Source organism: Vigna radiata, chromosome 4, assembly GCF_000741045.1.
Source record: "Vigna radiata var. radiata cultivar VC1973A chromosome 4, Vradiata_ver6, whole genome shotgun sequence".
Lineage (NCBI taxonomy): Eukaryota > Viridiplantae > Streptophyta > Magnoliopsida > Fabales > Fabaceae > Vigna > Vigna radiata.
This window is the reverse complement of record NC_028354.1, coordinates 13,822,706-13,838,972: the sequence shown is the minus strand read 5'-3', so window position 1 is coordinate 13,838,972 and position 16,267 is coordinate 13,822,706. Positions and strand designations below refer to the sequence as shown.

Sequence of the window (16,267 nt, the reverse complement as noted above, 5' to 3'; positions counted from 1 at the left end):
TCTGCAGCAGTGTATTTTATGAATTACTTTAGATAATTTATAAAAAATATTTTCTAATTAATTTTTGTTTCTACTTTTTCAAAAAACTAATCAAACATGTTAAAAGAATACAGTGAGTTTTTTTTTTCTGTAATTATTTTTTGTTATGGACTCAAATAAGAGTAAAAAACCATTTTTCCCACTTTGTATGAGGTGAAAAAAGTAAAATAGTTGGTGAGAATAGCATAAACTAAGATGTTACAAGAAGAGTTTGAATTGGGAAAAAAAATTAAAGCAATTCTACACCTGACTGCAACAACCACAACCAATAATGTCAGTAACGCCCCCAATAAACAATACAAAAACATCCTCAACTTCCGTTATTCACACTCTCTTTCCATAAATCACGACGCAGCATTTTCTCGTTCACTTTCAAACACACTCAATTTTTGTACTTGTGTTCCATCTACCACTCAGAAGCAAAATTTCAATCTTTTCAATGGAAGAGGCACCCCCATCAATCCAAGACCTCGTTTTGTCGCTTCAACAAGCCACTTTAATGGCTAAGCAGTTACCATCATCATCCGCCGCCAATCCAACCCATCTCCACCAAATCCACTCTTCCCTCCACCAAGCTCACCGCCACCTCTCCTCCTTCCTCTCCACCCTCCAGCTGCCGCCACCGTATGCCACCGAGTCCTCCGCCACCGTAGAACCGATGCAGGTGGAGGACGGTGGCGATGATGAAGGTGATGATGAAGAGACCACTTCAAAGTGCACCACCATTGACTTGGTTGAAGAGAAAATGAGGCAGTGTTTCATTAAGAACAAACGCCCCAAACGGCCTCTGTCACCGTCTGCGGCTGCTGCCTTGGAGGAGAAGGGGGTTCCCGGCTATGCATATGTGGGGCGGATCAGGGACTATGATCCTAATGATATGAAGTTGAGGTCGTTGGACCTTTTGTATCAGTTTCATGCCTGATGTGATTTGGTGTGTCAGATGTCATAATGATGTTGCTAAATTTTCTTAGTTGATTTTGTTATGCTTATAGAAAATTAGTTTTCTTTTGGGATGATTGGTTTTGTTGATGAACATGGACTGGATGATTTGGGTTGTATAGTTAGTTCGGTACAGTAATTAATCTGTTTAATGTTAATGTTAGTTCTTTGCAGATTTTCTGATTATTGCCATATGGATTTTGTCACTATCAGTAGTTAACTTGGGAAAATTTCACGGTTGCAATTGTGTTGTGGTTTGGACACTTCAAAAGCCTTGACATTGTGGTCAAATGGCAGTTGCAGACCATTTTTTATAACATTGGTTAGTCTAGCCATATTTATAATATTCAAACCATAAAATGTGTGCTCGTTGTCCGTTCAAGATGAGGCAAACATTTGTTTCAGCTTCAAGAATAGACTGCGCTTCATTTACAATGTAGGCTGATTGATTCAATCCAGTTACATTACCTCTGTCGCAGTTAAACTTACAAACTGTGTATTGCACAAGGGAGTTTACTCTAATTATATTCACAGAACACGTTCAGCGCAAATATTTTTCAGAGATAAACACATGCCTCTGCTTGAAACCTTGGAAGGAGAAAACTGTTGGAAATTAAATATATAGCCAATTTGAGATGCCACTTCATAGTTCTCCTTGAAAAGCTGGTTCTCTATTTGAATCGTATGTGTACCTGCAACAAAGAGCTTTATGAATATGAGTCCCTAGAAGCTTCTGCCCGAGGTTGCTCTTCAAATCCATAGTAACCCAGGTTGCTACTCCTTGGCAATCAAGTTATGCAATTTAACAAAATCATCCAATGTTAGTTCCTCAGGTCTTGACTGTAAACATCAGAAATTCAGATGGGTTAGCACAATCCTTAGAAAACAAAATACCAGAAATGATGAAGTTTACCAAGGGCAAAGAAACAAAAACATAAAATTAAAGAGTAGTTGCACACACTGATCACTTACAGTAGCTAGAAGACCTATGCTTGTTAAAGCTTCTTCAATCTCAAGCGATGTGCATATGTGCTGAAGTGACTTGCGCAGCATCTTACGCTTCTCATTGAATGCTGAATTAACCTACAAATATATAGGACTGAAGTTTCATTGAAATGGTGAAAGACCTTTGTATGTTAGGACGAAACGTTAACAAATTGGTATCATCAGTTGCTCATATTACAGTGTGACGAGACTTTAACTGAAATTAAAGTTGAAGATCCTTGCAAACTCAATGCATGACAGCATATGCTGGGGAATGCAATACCATTGAAAAGAAGCTTTTAGTGGAAGAAACATGAGGATATTCTGACGGTTGCTTCAGCTTGAATGAGACAACAGCTGCGTCAACCTACACATTTAAGAAAATGAGTCATTGATGATTTATAAATTAAGATCTCACAGGCATATTTAAATATCATATCACTTACATTAGGCTGAGGGAAAAAGTTGGTTCTTGGGACTTTAAATTTGTACTCCGGCTCTGAAAAGGAAAGTCCAAACTTACGCATAAAATTAACCAAATTGTGGGCAATGGATAACAAAATCTCTATAGTTGCATCTTGATGTACAAGCTATTCCTTCATCCAAAAAAGTAATACCAATAAATTTTACAAGCACTTGCTTGACTTACAGCTCCTTGTGTTATAAATGCCAACACAGGTTAAGGACAAGTCTGAGAGTCAAATAATTTCTATTAATGGATCAGTTTTACATGTTTTGTTTGATATAGTGTGGGAAAATTCATGATCCTTGAATGTAAAAGAATAGCTTAATAAAGATTTACACTATTTGTTGAATATATACCTGAATAGAAATTGACAAATACATTGATGGGACGGTATTCAGGGGTGCGGAGTGATGACACTACCAAGCGGACAGCAGTCTCCTCCTGTAATTATTTGATCTGGTTAGTAAGAACTGTTATTGAATGAAGTGGAAGTAAATTGAACCCTTGTCATTTTTCGAACGGGTGTTGGTAGAAACTAGCTCAAAATACTCCCACTTGATGTGAATGTAATGTACTATCTTATGCAGATACTGATATAAGATATTTCAATATATGCGGAGAGGATTTACTACAAAAGAAAAAAACTAAAACAGAGGGTATTCAAGAGACTGCACTCTCCCCCAACCTTCTCCGCATTTCTGCTCACCCCTCTTTCTTCATCCCTCTCCTTTATATCCATAAAGGTCAAACTTTCCCTCTCAATTACCCTTGATTGCTTCATTATCTATATTGACTACTCCTTCCCTCAGAGACCTAGATCCTTTGCACTTTCCCCTAATATACCCTTAGTGATTGGTGGTTTCCTCACAGAGGTTCATTACACCTGGCTCCCATCCGTGTGAGGTCTGGGGAAGGTGAGATATATTTAACTATAGTCCCCGTTTGTAATAAAAAAAGAGGCTATTTATGTGACTCGACATTCAAACAATAAATCACAAGGCTACAATCTTATTTTATGCCAAGGTATTACGTACCTGAGTTTGATACGTAACGAACCACGAACACAATAGGCAATAAGGCTAGTAAACGAATGAATAGCCTTTATTGATGGTAATATTTGAATAAACAAAAAATAATAATAATTGGGAGTATAACCTCCCTCACAAGACAATAATGCTTGTCACAAAACTCAATAATCAAAACATACCCTTAACCCTAGACTTTAGCTTTATTTATACTAATTATTTCTCTAGAATATATCTTCATTTAATATAAATATCTCCCGTATATTATCCTAGCATATATCCTTAATTATAAATATCTTATATTGAATATTTTCCTAAGATATATACTTATTTATTCTAATTAACTTATACTGAATATTCTCCTCAAATGTGACTCCTCTTACTGTAATTAGTTCACCCCCATCCTAACCACTGCGACAGTTAGGATAGTAATCCTTCAACCGTTCGGCTTGACTCCTCACAGCCTACCACCGTTCGGCCTACTCGTTCCCCGTTGTTTACCCTTCAGCTTGTTCACTCCTAGCCTTCCACCATTCGGCCTAGCCGCTCCCCGCCTTCCATCGTTCCGCTTGGTCGCTTCCTACCTTCTACCATTCGACCTGGTCTCTCCCCATTTTCCACTGTTCAGTCCCCATCTCTCACCGTTCGGTCCCCTTCTCACTGTTCGGTCCCCTTCTCTCACCGTGTGGTCCTCTTCTCTCACCGTTCGATTCCCTTCTCTCACTGTTCGATTCCCTTCTCCTTCTATACTTTCTTCTCTCATAAACTTTCCAAACCTTATCATTACCCTTTACCTTATACCGTAACACAAGGTCTACACTTTGAACACAAGAAATATTAAGTAAAAGAAAAGAGAGAAGAAAAAGGAAATGCAGGGAAAATATAACGTGGCTTTTGGATATCTATACAACTTGGGTTCTTTATTATCCAAAATAAGCTCCACAAAAGGTCACAGCTCTTTTGCAATCTCAGCCAGTTCTTGCCAACAAATTTGGTCATTTCATAAACAATTTGGCCCTAAAATCAAATTTCTAATTTCTATAATTTCTTTCCCCCATTCTACGTAATCATCTATGCCTCAAGCTGATAATACTGATAAAGATGCAAAAACAATGAACATTGGAAGCACTTGAACTTCAGATCAAGTGATTGGTGGGAAGGAGTTGAGTGATAGGAACGGAAACATTAGAGGTTAGTAGTTAATGAGAAAAACTAAAAACCAGACAATAAATTATAGACACTAGAGAGCTATCAATTCGAACCTGGAGCAATAGAACCACTTCTGAGAAAATGTCACCCATCGGAAGAAATAATTTGATCACATCTGTACTGATATTAAAGGGAATGTTAGCAACCACCTGCAAACAATATATCATACGAGGCCAATTCAGGACTTGCATTGTTTTTCTTGCATTTAGCAGCAGAACGGAACACCATAACTTCATGGTTAATATATAGCTGCCTAATAGAGGACCCTGAAGGTAAGCTTCCAAATGAATTCATTTAGGCTTATATTATTAATAGTGGAAGATTCACAACAATCACATATATATAAAGCGCTAAAAAAGGTTATTTGACCCATTACCCCCACGAATTACCCTTGATACCCATACAAAGTGAAAACTATGACTTCTAATTCTTACAGTGATGAGTGGAGTAGAATGGTAAGTTCAATTCCTTTGTTAACTTTATTAACAGCAATATTTATCTTCAAATGATTTCTTCTGACTCCAGAGCTACCTAAAGGCTAAAAACCTTCGGCATTGAGTCTAGAAACACTTCGGTAAGGATTTCTTTTTTACATGGGGTTGTGGGCCACTAGATTGTTAGCCCACATTAAACCTGGACAGGCCCAAATTTTGCATAGCTAGTAGTGAGCCATTGGACGCTCCCAAATTGATACCCCACCACAAGCAACTCAATCGAGTCGTGGATTTCCTTTTTAAATATTGTTGTCGTCTTTAAATATTGTTGTTAGAGATGTAAGAAATATATCTTATATTTTTAGCAATTATCATATCTATTCAGTTGTAACTTAAAAGGCTTAGGTTTCAAACGTAACTTCAATTGTGGATATTATAAAATCAACAATTCTTTTTATTGCAAAAACAAAATGATTAAGATAAAACAACATGATTTCTAAAAGCTGACAAATAATTAAATAACGTAGTTTGCTAGTTTAGGACGTAGAGCCTCACTTTGGCATTTCTGGATTTTGAATATGTGCTTCCAACCAACGATGACATATGAGAGCGCACATGACACTTGACAATATCCTCGGTCAAAACCTGCAGGTGTTTTAATCAAAGCGTCAACATAAATTATAATTTATACAGAAAAGTTGATCCTGATTTATCATAATTTCAGCAAAGAATCATACTTATGACAGAGAGATTGGAAGAAGAAATACAGACTTCCAACATAATGAACAAACTAAAGTAACAAATGAATTGACATATCAAGAATTATAAGGAAATTACAGACTGACATTACTTTAAAATGCAATAAGAAGAAACTGGGGGAAAACAACCAACGCAAATGTGGTTCCAGACTCTGATTTCAACAATCAAGGCCAGACAAGGAGTGTGTAGGAATCCCCAATCATGTCATGAAAGACATAAGCTATATGAACACCACAAGTAACTATATTTCAGTTTCAAACAACATCAACTGTTATAATTACAGTATATATTGAGCTTCTATAAATAATATGAAACTGAATTATAACTTATAAGCCTAATTTGCATCTCAATAGCACAGAGATTACAGGCATGTAATATAAAGATCAAGTTCACCATGAGTTGTACCTTCAACTTTCCTGAACTGGAAAATCTTTCACTCACGAGGGCAGCCATGTGTTTATCCTGAATCAAATGAAAGATACAAGAAAAATAAAACTTGAGTTGAAGTAGAAGACAGCAATGAAGAATTATTCACCACTCCAACCTACAGCAAAGTTGGAAATTTTACACAGCCTACACTGTGAAAAAAAATTATTTACATTGTAGAGATATACAAATTAACAACAGCACAGATAAAAAAGGACACAAACAAACTCATGCTTAGACAATGGGATCTTTGTAAAAAATGACCAGACCTTTTCAACTGCAAGTACGAATGCGCCCGAATTCAAAAGAACATTAGTCAGGGAGCCAGTTCCAGGTCCAATTTCCAACACGACATCGCCTTGTTCGATACCGGCCGCACCAGCAAGTTGGTCATTTATTTCAGAATTCAACATATAATGCTACAATTACATCATCACCCAAATGAGAAAAAATTCACAGGAAGATTCATTCCAAACCAAGCCACAATCAACTTTTACATCCAAACAAGAAAACAAACAATAATTCATACCAAAGCACCCAGTTAGACATCCATCAACTGTTTGATAACAGACCTCAGTGAAGCACTCAAATAAATCGTTCCAAACAAAAAAAAAAAAGGACTAAATTCACAAAACTAGACGTTGCGGTGCTACAACGCAAAATTAAAGTCAAACCAACTATCCCTTGCCCATACCCACCTCCTGTTTGATGAAATACCTCAAAGAAACACCCACATACAATTTTCATAAAAATACTTCAAAAAAGGAAATAAAAATTTGGAGCACCACATCGTAATGGGTCATGTCAAATTTTCTTAGAAAACAAACAAAACAGAAAAAAAGATGCAAACCTGGCCAAGAGATTTTCTGGGGAATCTGCCTTTGGATTTGAGAGCTTTAAGAGTGGCATGGTAATCATCAGCGCTTCGCATGGAAGCTCCTTTACTTCTTTCAGCACAAACTAAGTATGGAGCTCTCCGTCTTACGCCGGCGGTGCTATCATGCGCCAGTTTGCGGTGGCGGTAAAGCAATGCGGATTGAGATATTGGCGGGAACGTTTGAACAGAACATAGCGAGGAAGGATTCATGTTTGGTTGTTAGTTACTTCAGTAGTTATCTGTTCTGATACTTCCCAGGTTTATAAATACACATTTCATGAAAAATAGTGATCTTTAACCTTAAGAACAACAATTTTGATGATAAAAATATATTTCTGAATTTCCTAAACATTGGTAAGTAAGGCTTGATTTTATTGCCAAAGAGGGCCTAGGTAAATGCAAATTTTGAGCAAACATTCCAAATTTTTTATTATTGTGTATTTCAATAAAAGGAACAGGAACAAGGAGTGTTATTTGCTAGGTATTTTATCACATTTTAAAATTAATTTACAGCATTTATTGTGTGAAAAAACTGTTTTTTTTTTCATTTTCCAGAAATTATTAATATAAAGGTTTTTTTTCTTTCTTTCTTTGAAGTAAACTTCAGTTTATTTAGATTGAACTTTGATTCAAATATATTCTTTTTCATGTGATATATGACTTTAACTTTGGTACATTATTAGTCCCAATAAATTAAAAACTTTTATATTTATATTTTTTATGGATGATTTAGTTGAATTTCAAATTTAAAATCAAGTATCAAATTAAATTGCTTATTATGAGTTAATTCACATCTAATAAATATCTATGACTATATTTTTGAAAGACTATTTTACAATTTGATTAAATTGTAATTACAATATCTTTATATTCATCCAAACATGATAGCAAATTTGTATTGTAAGGTTATAAATTATGTTCATTTTAAACTATTTCTCTTCCTATCGATATTATTCAATAAGTAGTCTATAAGGCACTATTTCTTACAAACTACTTGGATTTAATATGTTGTATTACCATAAAAAAAAAGACAAATTTGAATATAGAACAACATTGCAGCATTTGGTTGAATATTTACTCATTGTTATTTTTTTAATATTTTTGTTAGAAATATAATTGTCTATTCTTATTTTTTAATTCACATACATATGATCTTGCTAAATTAGTCTATGTAATGTATTCTAATTAGTCCTTGTAAGAGAGATTGGAACCGAATATATAGAAAATAAATTGAGAACCATATGGTGTATTGAGAATCCGCAAAATATATAGAGAACATAATATATGTTTAATTACATCCTTTCAATGTTTTTGTAAACACTTGAACAAGAAAAATGAATTTAGAGATTCAAAATGATAAGGAAAAAACTATACTAAAAATGATTCAGACAGACAAGACAACTGCGAACTAATACTTACATTTTATCAAGCTCTCATTTATTTAACACTGTTGGGTTGTTTTAGTGTTAAGTTTTGCACATATGCAAAAATCTAAACATTACAATGGAGAAAAAAGAACTATGAACTAACTAAAACTTATTCACAAAAATAGAGAAGCAGACACACAAAAGCAAATATTTAATTACATATAAACTCACTGATCTGTGTACTCAACTCTATTTTCACTGCTTCGATACTGTTAATATCAATAATTTCAAAACTCCAAGCATATGTATATCACTAGTCAAACAAAAGGCGACGCCTCACAGATTTTGGAAGCTTGTCAGAATTAGACATGTTTCTTTTCATTTTTGAACTCTTGCTCCCCTCACTATCAGCATCGTTGGATGATTCTTCTCTTTGTTTTGATTGACGATGTTTAATTTTGGTTGATGGAAAGAACTCTGTGATGCTTAGCTGAGTACTTCTTGAGTTTGGAGAAGCTGGTTTTTCATTTTCTTGGAACCTTGATTTTGGGTTCTTTCTCCTTTTCCTTTCCTGCAATTGAAGCACCAGTCACTATTTTAGCACTGCTAACCAGCTTAGTTGATCCAAGGTGTTTTTAGGATCAAATCCTGTTTATCTTCTACCAACTGCTACAGTTGTTATAATAAAATCCTTGCATACTTCTTGGACTCAGTTTATGAATACCAAGAGGGATTCAAAAAAATGGAAGCATATGATATTAAAATGACAAAGCAAAAATAAACACAGGTTATAGGTAGAATGATGGAGAATAATAAACACCTGCTCCTGCAAAAAGCTTTTGACTTCTGCTGGAAAAGCAGTCCCCACTAGGTCCATGTTTTCATCTGTAAACAGAAAACTACATCCATCTACATGAATCTCAGGGGCATCGTCCAGTAGATCCACCATTTCATCAAGCTCTACTACATCTTGTTGCACACTTGATTCATTTGATGGAACTTTGCTGGTGTTAATGTTTACCCCTGCACGTTTCCACTTAACCACATAAAACTGATATCCATATCTCATCTTCACACGTTCAACCGAATCAAACTCATACTGCCCAAATAACAAAGTTTCTCCCGTAGGTGTAGACATATCTCTCAAAAAGATAGTAGACATCATAGGAAACATAGTCCGTCGAATGTAGGATGGTTCCCAACACTGATGAAAATTTAAAAAATCAATCAGCATCTCAATATTGGGTTTTCCCCATATGATCCGAGGCCCATCACTTGCTGCAAACAGAAGTTTATAGAATGAATGTCAATACAATACACACGAGCAACTCTAGACTATAAAATTCATATCACAGTTCAAATGACCTGAAAAGTAACCATTGTCATTGCATAAGTACATGTCAATGATTTCATCTTTGGGAAAGTTTGGCTCCTCTGCAATTTTGTGACAAATTTTTGAGTACCGATTTTCCTCTCGTTTCTGCTCCTTGTGTCTCCTATTCTGCCAATCAAATATCATTGAAAATTATAACCTGTTACATTTAATTCAAGTAAAACCAGACAAGCGCAAAGCCTTCTAAGATACATACCAAAACACATGAGCAGCAATCACATTTAAAACCCTCTGGTTTTCTCTGGCAGCCCTCATCATCCTTTGTGACACAGGATTCACAAGAAAATTTCATATGATCTTTCTTGCTGCCAGGATGCCCACATAATGAGCAATGAGGTTGTTTTATATTCGGGCAGTTTCCATCAACATCTATGTTGTCCTCAAATTTGGTGCAGCTGGGAATTTGTGAAGTATCCCCTTTGCCTATCTCCTGTAATCTACATCAAAATCATCATCAGAATGCCAAGACCAACAAATTTATTCAGGTTATCTAAGTCTCACTTTGTAACCACTATTTCATTTCTAAACAAAAAAGGTTTGATGAAATGGATAGACATCCCTTGAGTTTGTTAAATATTACAATAAAAATAGATAAGAAAATACCAGAGACTTTGTCTTGTCACATTAAAATACTTAAATCAGCGGGGAATTTATTAGTGTCTAAAGGCATTTTTGGATCCCTTTAGGTTGGACTGTGCGCTATTTTGGTCTTCCAAGTCTTCTTCGAGACAATTATGTCCTTCTACTAAAAGTCTTTACAAATTGTATCAACGGAACTGCTTTCTGTTCAAACCTAACCAATCAAATCACAAAAAATAATTTTTCTCCCTCTTCAAACCGTAACCTCACACCTGAAAACATCCTTCAAATTTTGTCGAGTTTCCACTAAATTTCTTATCTATAAACTTTTAAATGATTTCATGTCCCAATTTAATCGTGAAACCCCAAATATTAGGATAGAAAAATAATTTGAGCCTTGAAGTAAAAGATAATCAACAAACAACCAAATTTTATTTAAAAAAACATTATTAGCTCAAAAGACAAACTTGAGGTACAAAGGTTGTGCAGTCCAAACTAGAAGGAGTAAAAGTACATTACTCAAAAATTAAAAATCGAGCCACATGCAATTTGTCCGGTCTCAAGGGGCCATTCCATAGCATTTAAATACTTCAGATGATACAATAAAATGTTTATCACTCTGAAGGATCCATACCTATTCAATATATCATCTTCATTAAAAGCTTTAGCAAAATGAAGTGCATTATCAAGCCCAATTCCTCGAACACCATTCATATCATGATCATTTCCAACCAAAAGAGAGATAGCTATCAAGTGTTTCCTCTTCAATCCAAGTCCAGCTTCAATATCTGACATGTTGTAGCATTCAAATGGTTCCTGCATGCAATGAATATATTCAAATTTTAATGGTACTGAATGTTGGATCCAACCAAATTATAAGCTATGTGTTTTGGTGTTTTGAAGACAAATTGAATGAGTAATCATACTAAAAAAGATAAAAAATTAGTAATAAATGCATTCAAGAGAAAGCAGGAGTGGTATATATGTAATGAAAGTTGATGGAGTTGCCACTAAGATGGTTTGGTGATGTGAGAAAAAGACCAACATAATACCGAATAGGAAAAACTCACTAGATAGGATAGCTGAATGACTGAAGGTAGAGAAGGAGACTGAAAAGAACCCTTACTGAAACCAGTAAGATGGACTTAAATCTAAAAGGCAGGCCTCCTCACTAGCTTGGCTTTATATAAAATACAATGGCTGACCCCAGCTAATATAAAAAGAAAAAACCAATAATATGATTAATTGTTTCTTATAGCAATATTTTCAAACTTAAATAAAAAAATACTCCATAAGTGTTCTCAAGTATTTTCAAAATAGAAGTGCACCACACTAAAAAATATTAATACTCCATAAGTGTTCTCAAGAATTTCTTTTAAGCATAAAAGGAGCATGCAATGTTTGCAACTTCAGGACAATTAAAAGTATATACAATTAAAACTTTTAAGTAAATGTTTGAAATCAATCAATTGCTGTAATTGCTAAGTTATGCTGACAGAAAAACTACAAATTAATATTAATTTTTTCAAAAAAACAAAAAACTGTCATAGAAGAGCAGGTGAACAATTCATTGTATAATATGGTCAGTTGAGGAAGAAACTAGGGGTACATTGACAGATATCATACATAACTTTGAACTATATCAGGCCAAACAATCATAAGTTCGTAACAAGTACACAGTCTATAAAAATTCAAATTTAAAGTGATCCGCCAATGTTAGTATCCAGATTAATGAAACCATTTAGAAAAAGGCATCTGAAATATAAATACGTGAGCTAAGAAAACATACATCATATTTTTTATAATAAATTGCCAGGAGATAAAAAAGAAAATACAATTACCATAGTAACTTACTTTGGAATTGGGACAGAAACGTTTTATAATGCATTTTGCCCCAAAGAGGAATGCATCACTGTCAGCTGTGATGCAAGCATCTACATGACCTTCACTATTTAATTGCGCACAGAGTGCTTCAGCCTCTCCTTTAGCCTGTAGTACAGGCATTCCAAGTAGTTTGACCAGTTCCTATAACAGGAGAACAGGTAACTATCAGAAAACAAATCGACAAACCTGCATCCATATCCGACAAATGAGTAATTAAATAAGTGTTCTTGCTATAAGGTATATGTGTAAACATTACGGAAACAAATTTTGATTGAAGTGCATATGTAGTCTGAGACACAAAAATAAGATCATCAAGTTGGTGGTAATCATAGAAAAAGTAAAATCATCTCACCACACATTCTTGAACTCGACTTGAAAACATGCTGCTCCTTTCTGCTGAAACACCTTCGGAGACCGGCAAGCTAGTCAGCTCAATGCCACAAGACCCAAAATATCTTGCAATCCTGGCCTGTGCTTTCAATGGTGATGGAGTCCCGTCAACAATGAACACAGGAAGTGCCCCAAACTGCAAAAATCACCATATCATCATCAGCCTTCAAGTTCATCCTTTGTTTTACCATTCCATATCTAAACTAACTTAACATACAAGATAAAAAATAAAAGGAAGACCCATTTAGATTAAACCCGTCACCTTGCATGACATTCCAATCCAAGAGTATCAATAAGTACGTTTAAGTATACATAAAACATAAAAAGGAACGGCAATTTAGATAACCCCATTGCAACCAAAATGACACTCCAATCCAATACTACAAGAATATTAAGTCTAAATCATTAAACCTAATAGATAATTCTTTTTTGTATACAATATCGACCGTTCATGCAAATTACCTAAACTTCCAACACTCCACTCTTACAAACCAAAAAAAAAAAAGACAATAACACATCCTAACATGATCATTTTGTTGAACTAGTCAATTAATCCCAATTTTTCTTTCATGTAATTAAAATGTGCTAAAAATAAAAAATACTTCAAAAAACAAAATTCCCAACTTCTTATAACATTTCTAGGGTAGAGAACCTTGGAGAAGAGATTGATGGTGCGGAAGAAGGTAAGTCTGAGGTGAGGTTTTCTGACATGGGTGGCCTTCATGGCATTCTCATGCTGAACAATCCAGAATGATAGGTCCACGGCAACTCGCTTGTTCCTCAAGAAATCAAAACCCTCGCGACGCGCATAGGGCTTTAGCAGCTCCCAGAAATTACCACCAACTCCCATCTATCAGACAAGAAAAATACTATGCGAAAACATTGTCATAATTCAACTTTGTTCTGACTTTCAGTGAATTAGTTGTTTTCTAGGTTATCGTGTGAGGATGAAAACTCAGTGTGACTGTCATTGGTTGAGACAACGTGGAAATTAAAATATAGCCGTTGGATTTCTTACCGTTATCCGTGGAAGGTGAAAGGTGAAAGTTCAAAAGCCCATTTGGGTTTATTGGGCTCAAATTTGTACATTGGTAGCGTTTGAAAAAAAAAAAAAACTAAGTGATTTATATTTAATATTATATGTTTTAATTAAGCTATGATTTAACTTTAATTTAAAATGTTAGTTTGTTTAAGACAGTCTAATGTCTTTTTACTATATAAAGTTTAAGGTGATTAAGTTATAAATAATGCTTTTGATGGAGTTCATATTTTCTTAATTAGTTTTAGGAGTTTTAAAATAATTTTCAATAAAGTATTTTTTTTTATTTTTTTTTTCTTTTAAAATATTTACAATTCATTGAAAACAAATTATTTTATATTTATTGTTTTTACATGAAAACAAACCCATTGTGAAACTTACTGAGAGTTGATTAGGCGTGACTAAAATAATAATCCAAAATTTAAAGAGAGAGTTCAAAATTGTGCCAGATTTGATGCAATATTCAAATCATTAATTGGTGAATCATTAAGATTTTTATATTATTTATTTTATTCTTAATTTTAAGTATATTTTTGGTTTTTTTAGACTTCAAGAAATACATTTTTGTAGTTCTATATTTGTAGATCAACTCTCTAAATCTTACAATAAGAGGGATTTGAAAAAAACAATATTCTAATTTTTTTATCACTTTGTTTATTTGTATGGGTTTTATAAAAAGGTAAACTCTTTTTTCTTTCAAGTTTCTATACTTCATTGAGTTATAAGTATTTGGTGAATCATTCAAAGATTTAATAATTATGTTATATAAGATATACATTTTTTTACGAAATTATAATATTAAACATGTTTTTTTTTATTGGTAGGCAATTATTTTATGTTAAAATAATTATTGTAAAGATTTAGAAAATGATATTTTAGATAGTAAGACTAATTATTTTAATATTAAAATGATTTAGTATAAATGTTTTTGTTATAAACAAGTTTTATTTTTTTAAAATATATCACGTATTTAGAAACCATTTTTTTAGAATTTTCTAATTTCTATTTCAGAGTTCTTTCTCTTTATTAATTTCTTTAAAGATCTGAAATCGCAAGAGTGATCTTCACAACAAGTTTTAAACTTTGGCCAGATCAATTTATCAATCTGGATACGTTCAGTTTCAATCCTTTTCTTGGTATATTTATATTTTCAATTGTATATGAGCATTATTTTACTTGCATGTCTCTTTTCAATCTTTTATTTGAGTATCATGATCATGATAGTATGGTCTTATCGTTCTTACAATGTTTCTATGTGTAAATAGAGCATCCTATGTGGTTGGAGGTAGTTTGGAGTTCCAAAGTTGTTTGAGATGTCTTAACAGGTGAGTGAAACTATTTATAATTGTTTTAATTTGAATTGTTTAGTTAATTATACGTAGTTGTGTTGAACTGTGATTTAAGGTGATGTGTGCTTGATTAAATCTATTGTAGCAATGTGATACTTGTATATTATGTCCAATGTTGAAGGAATGAGAATTTTTTTACTATGTCTGTAGTCTGGAATGCCACTACAAAGTTCTTTCATTGAGTAATATGGCTAGACTTGAGTTAAGATCATGAAATTTTAAGTGATTGGAAGTTTATTAAGTGATGATTAACTTAAGAGGAGACAATTAATCAATTAAAACTCAAAAGGGGACATTCAATGTATTGATACATTGTCGATTGTCATTGATACGCTGGGTGTGCCATTTCATCAGGTAAGCCCTAGGCTCGCTAGATTGGGCGCCATTTGGTTAACATCAAGCAAGAACCTTTGAGAGATGCCTTTGGTTGAATAACACTAGGCTATGGTTTGTGGCGTTGGGCAACATCAGAAGATTTTCTTTTCATGTTTGGAGCTTCATAAGCTTGTTTGATTTGTATGATGAAACTATTTATGACTATACATATGTATGATGGTAATAATGGGTTCTGTATGTAAGAATGATTAACAAAGATATGAAGTAAAGTGTGATTTGTCTTGAAGAAATGAATTCCATGTGGAAGTTCCATTTGTTCTTTAAGATATGCATTGAAGTAAGAACTCATATAGGAAGTTATCATGATATTCTACTAATCATTCAAGCTCATATACAGAATGAATTAGGAGTTGAGAATGACAAGAGATCTGAGTCAAAAAGAACTTTTTAAAGTTTTAAAGACCTTTATAAGAGGGGTGTTTCATCCTACACCTCCAAAGGTTTCATCCTGCTCCTCTAACTTTTTTAAAAATTTACTTTTAACTTTAGTAAATATCTTTTTTACTTTTCACTTTCTATTCAAAGTAAGGTGTTTCATCCTGCACCTCCAACACTTAATTTTGTATTTCTAATTTTTTCAAAACTTTACTTTTTAACTTTAGTAAATATATTTTTTACTTTTTTTCTTTCTATTCAGAATAATCCTACATTTTTTAATTCTGTATCCTTTTTAAATTTTTTTCAAAACTGTCTTTTATTTATATTTTAATAA

The 16,267-nt window shown here is 33.7% G+C and overlaps 3 protein-coding genes across 5 annotated transcripts; 1 reads left to right on the top strand and 2 right to left on the bottom strand.

Moving 5' to 3' along the window:
- Positions 1-382: 382 nt before the first annotated feature.
- Positions 383-1,141, top strand: LOC106759012 (the record flags this gene model as incomplete). Its single annotated transcript, XM_014642024.2, has 1 exon — positions 383-1,141. A coding segment is annotated over one exon (579 nt), but the record flags the coding sequence as incomplete, so codon positions are not given.
- A 210-nt stretch (positions 1,142-1,351) lies between these two features.
- LOC106758824 (ribosomal RNA small subunit methyltransferase, chloroplastic) lies at positions 1,352-7,490 on the bottom strand. Of its 3 annotated transcripts, XM_014641815.2 has the most exons (10): positions 7,132-7,478; positions 6,551-6,700; positions 6,261-6,317; positions 5,652-5,741; positions 4,716-4,811; positions 2,785-2,869; positions 2,409-2,461; positions 2,246-2,329; positions 1,951-2,061; positions 1,352-1,818 (listed from the first exon to the last, which is right to left on the bottom strand). In XM_014641815.2, exons 1-10 carry the CDS (start codon positions 7,366-7,368, stop codon positions 1,753-1,755), a joined length of 1,029 nt encoding a protein of 342 aa, XP_014497301.1. In that variant the 5' UTR covers positions 7,369-7,478; the 3' UTR covers positions 1,352-1,752. The 3 variants fall into 3 exon arrangements, with proteins under 3 accessions (XP_014497301.1, XP_022635583.1, XP_022635584.1); XM_022779862.1 differs by lacking the exon at positions 4,716-4,811 and having other exon boundaries at positions 7,132-7,490; XM_022779863.1 differs by lacking the exon at positions 1,352-1,818 and having other exon boundaries at positions 2,162-2,329; positions 7,132-7,488.
- Positions 7,491-8,427: 937 nt separating this feature from the next.
- Positions 8,428-13,736, bottom strand: LOC106758675 (flap endonuclease GEN-like 1). Its single transcript, XM_014641628.2, has 8 exons — positions 13,424-13,736; positions 12,734-12,907; positions 12,352-12,522; positions 11,132-11,313; positions 10,115-10,355; positions 9,891-10,026; positions 9,346-9,803; positions 8,428-9,096 (listed from the first exon to the last, which is right to left on the bottom strand). Exons 1-8 carry the CDS (start codon positions 13,619-13,621, stop codon positions 8,839-8,841), a joined length of 1,818 nt encoding a protein of 605 aa, XP_014497114.1. The 5' UTR covers positions 13,622-13,736; the 3' UTR covers positions 8,428-8,838.
- Between the last annotated feature and the right edge of the window lie 2,531 nt (positions 13,737-16,267).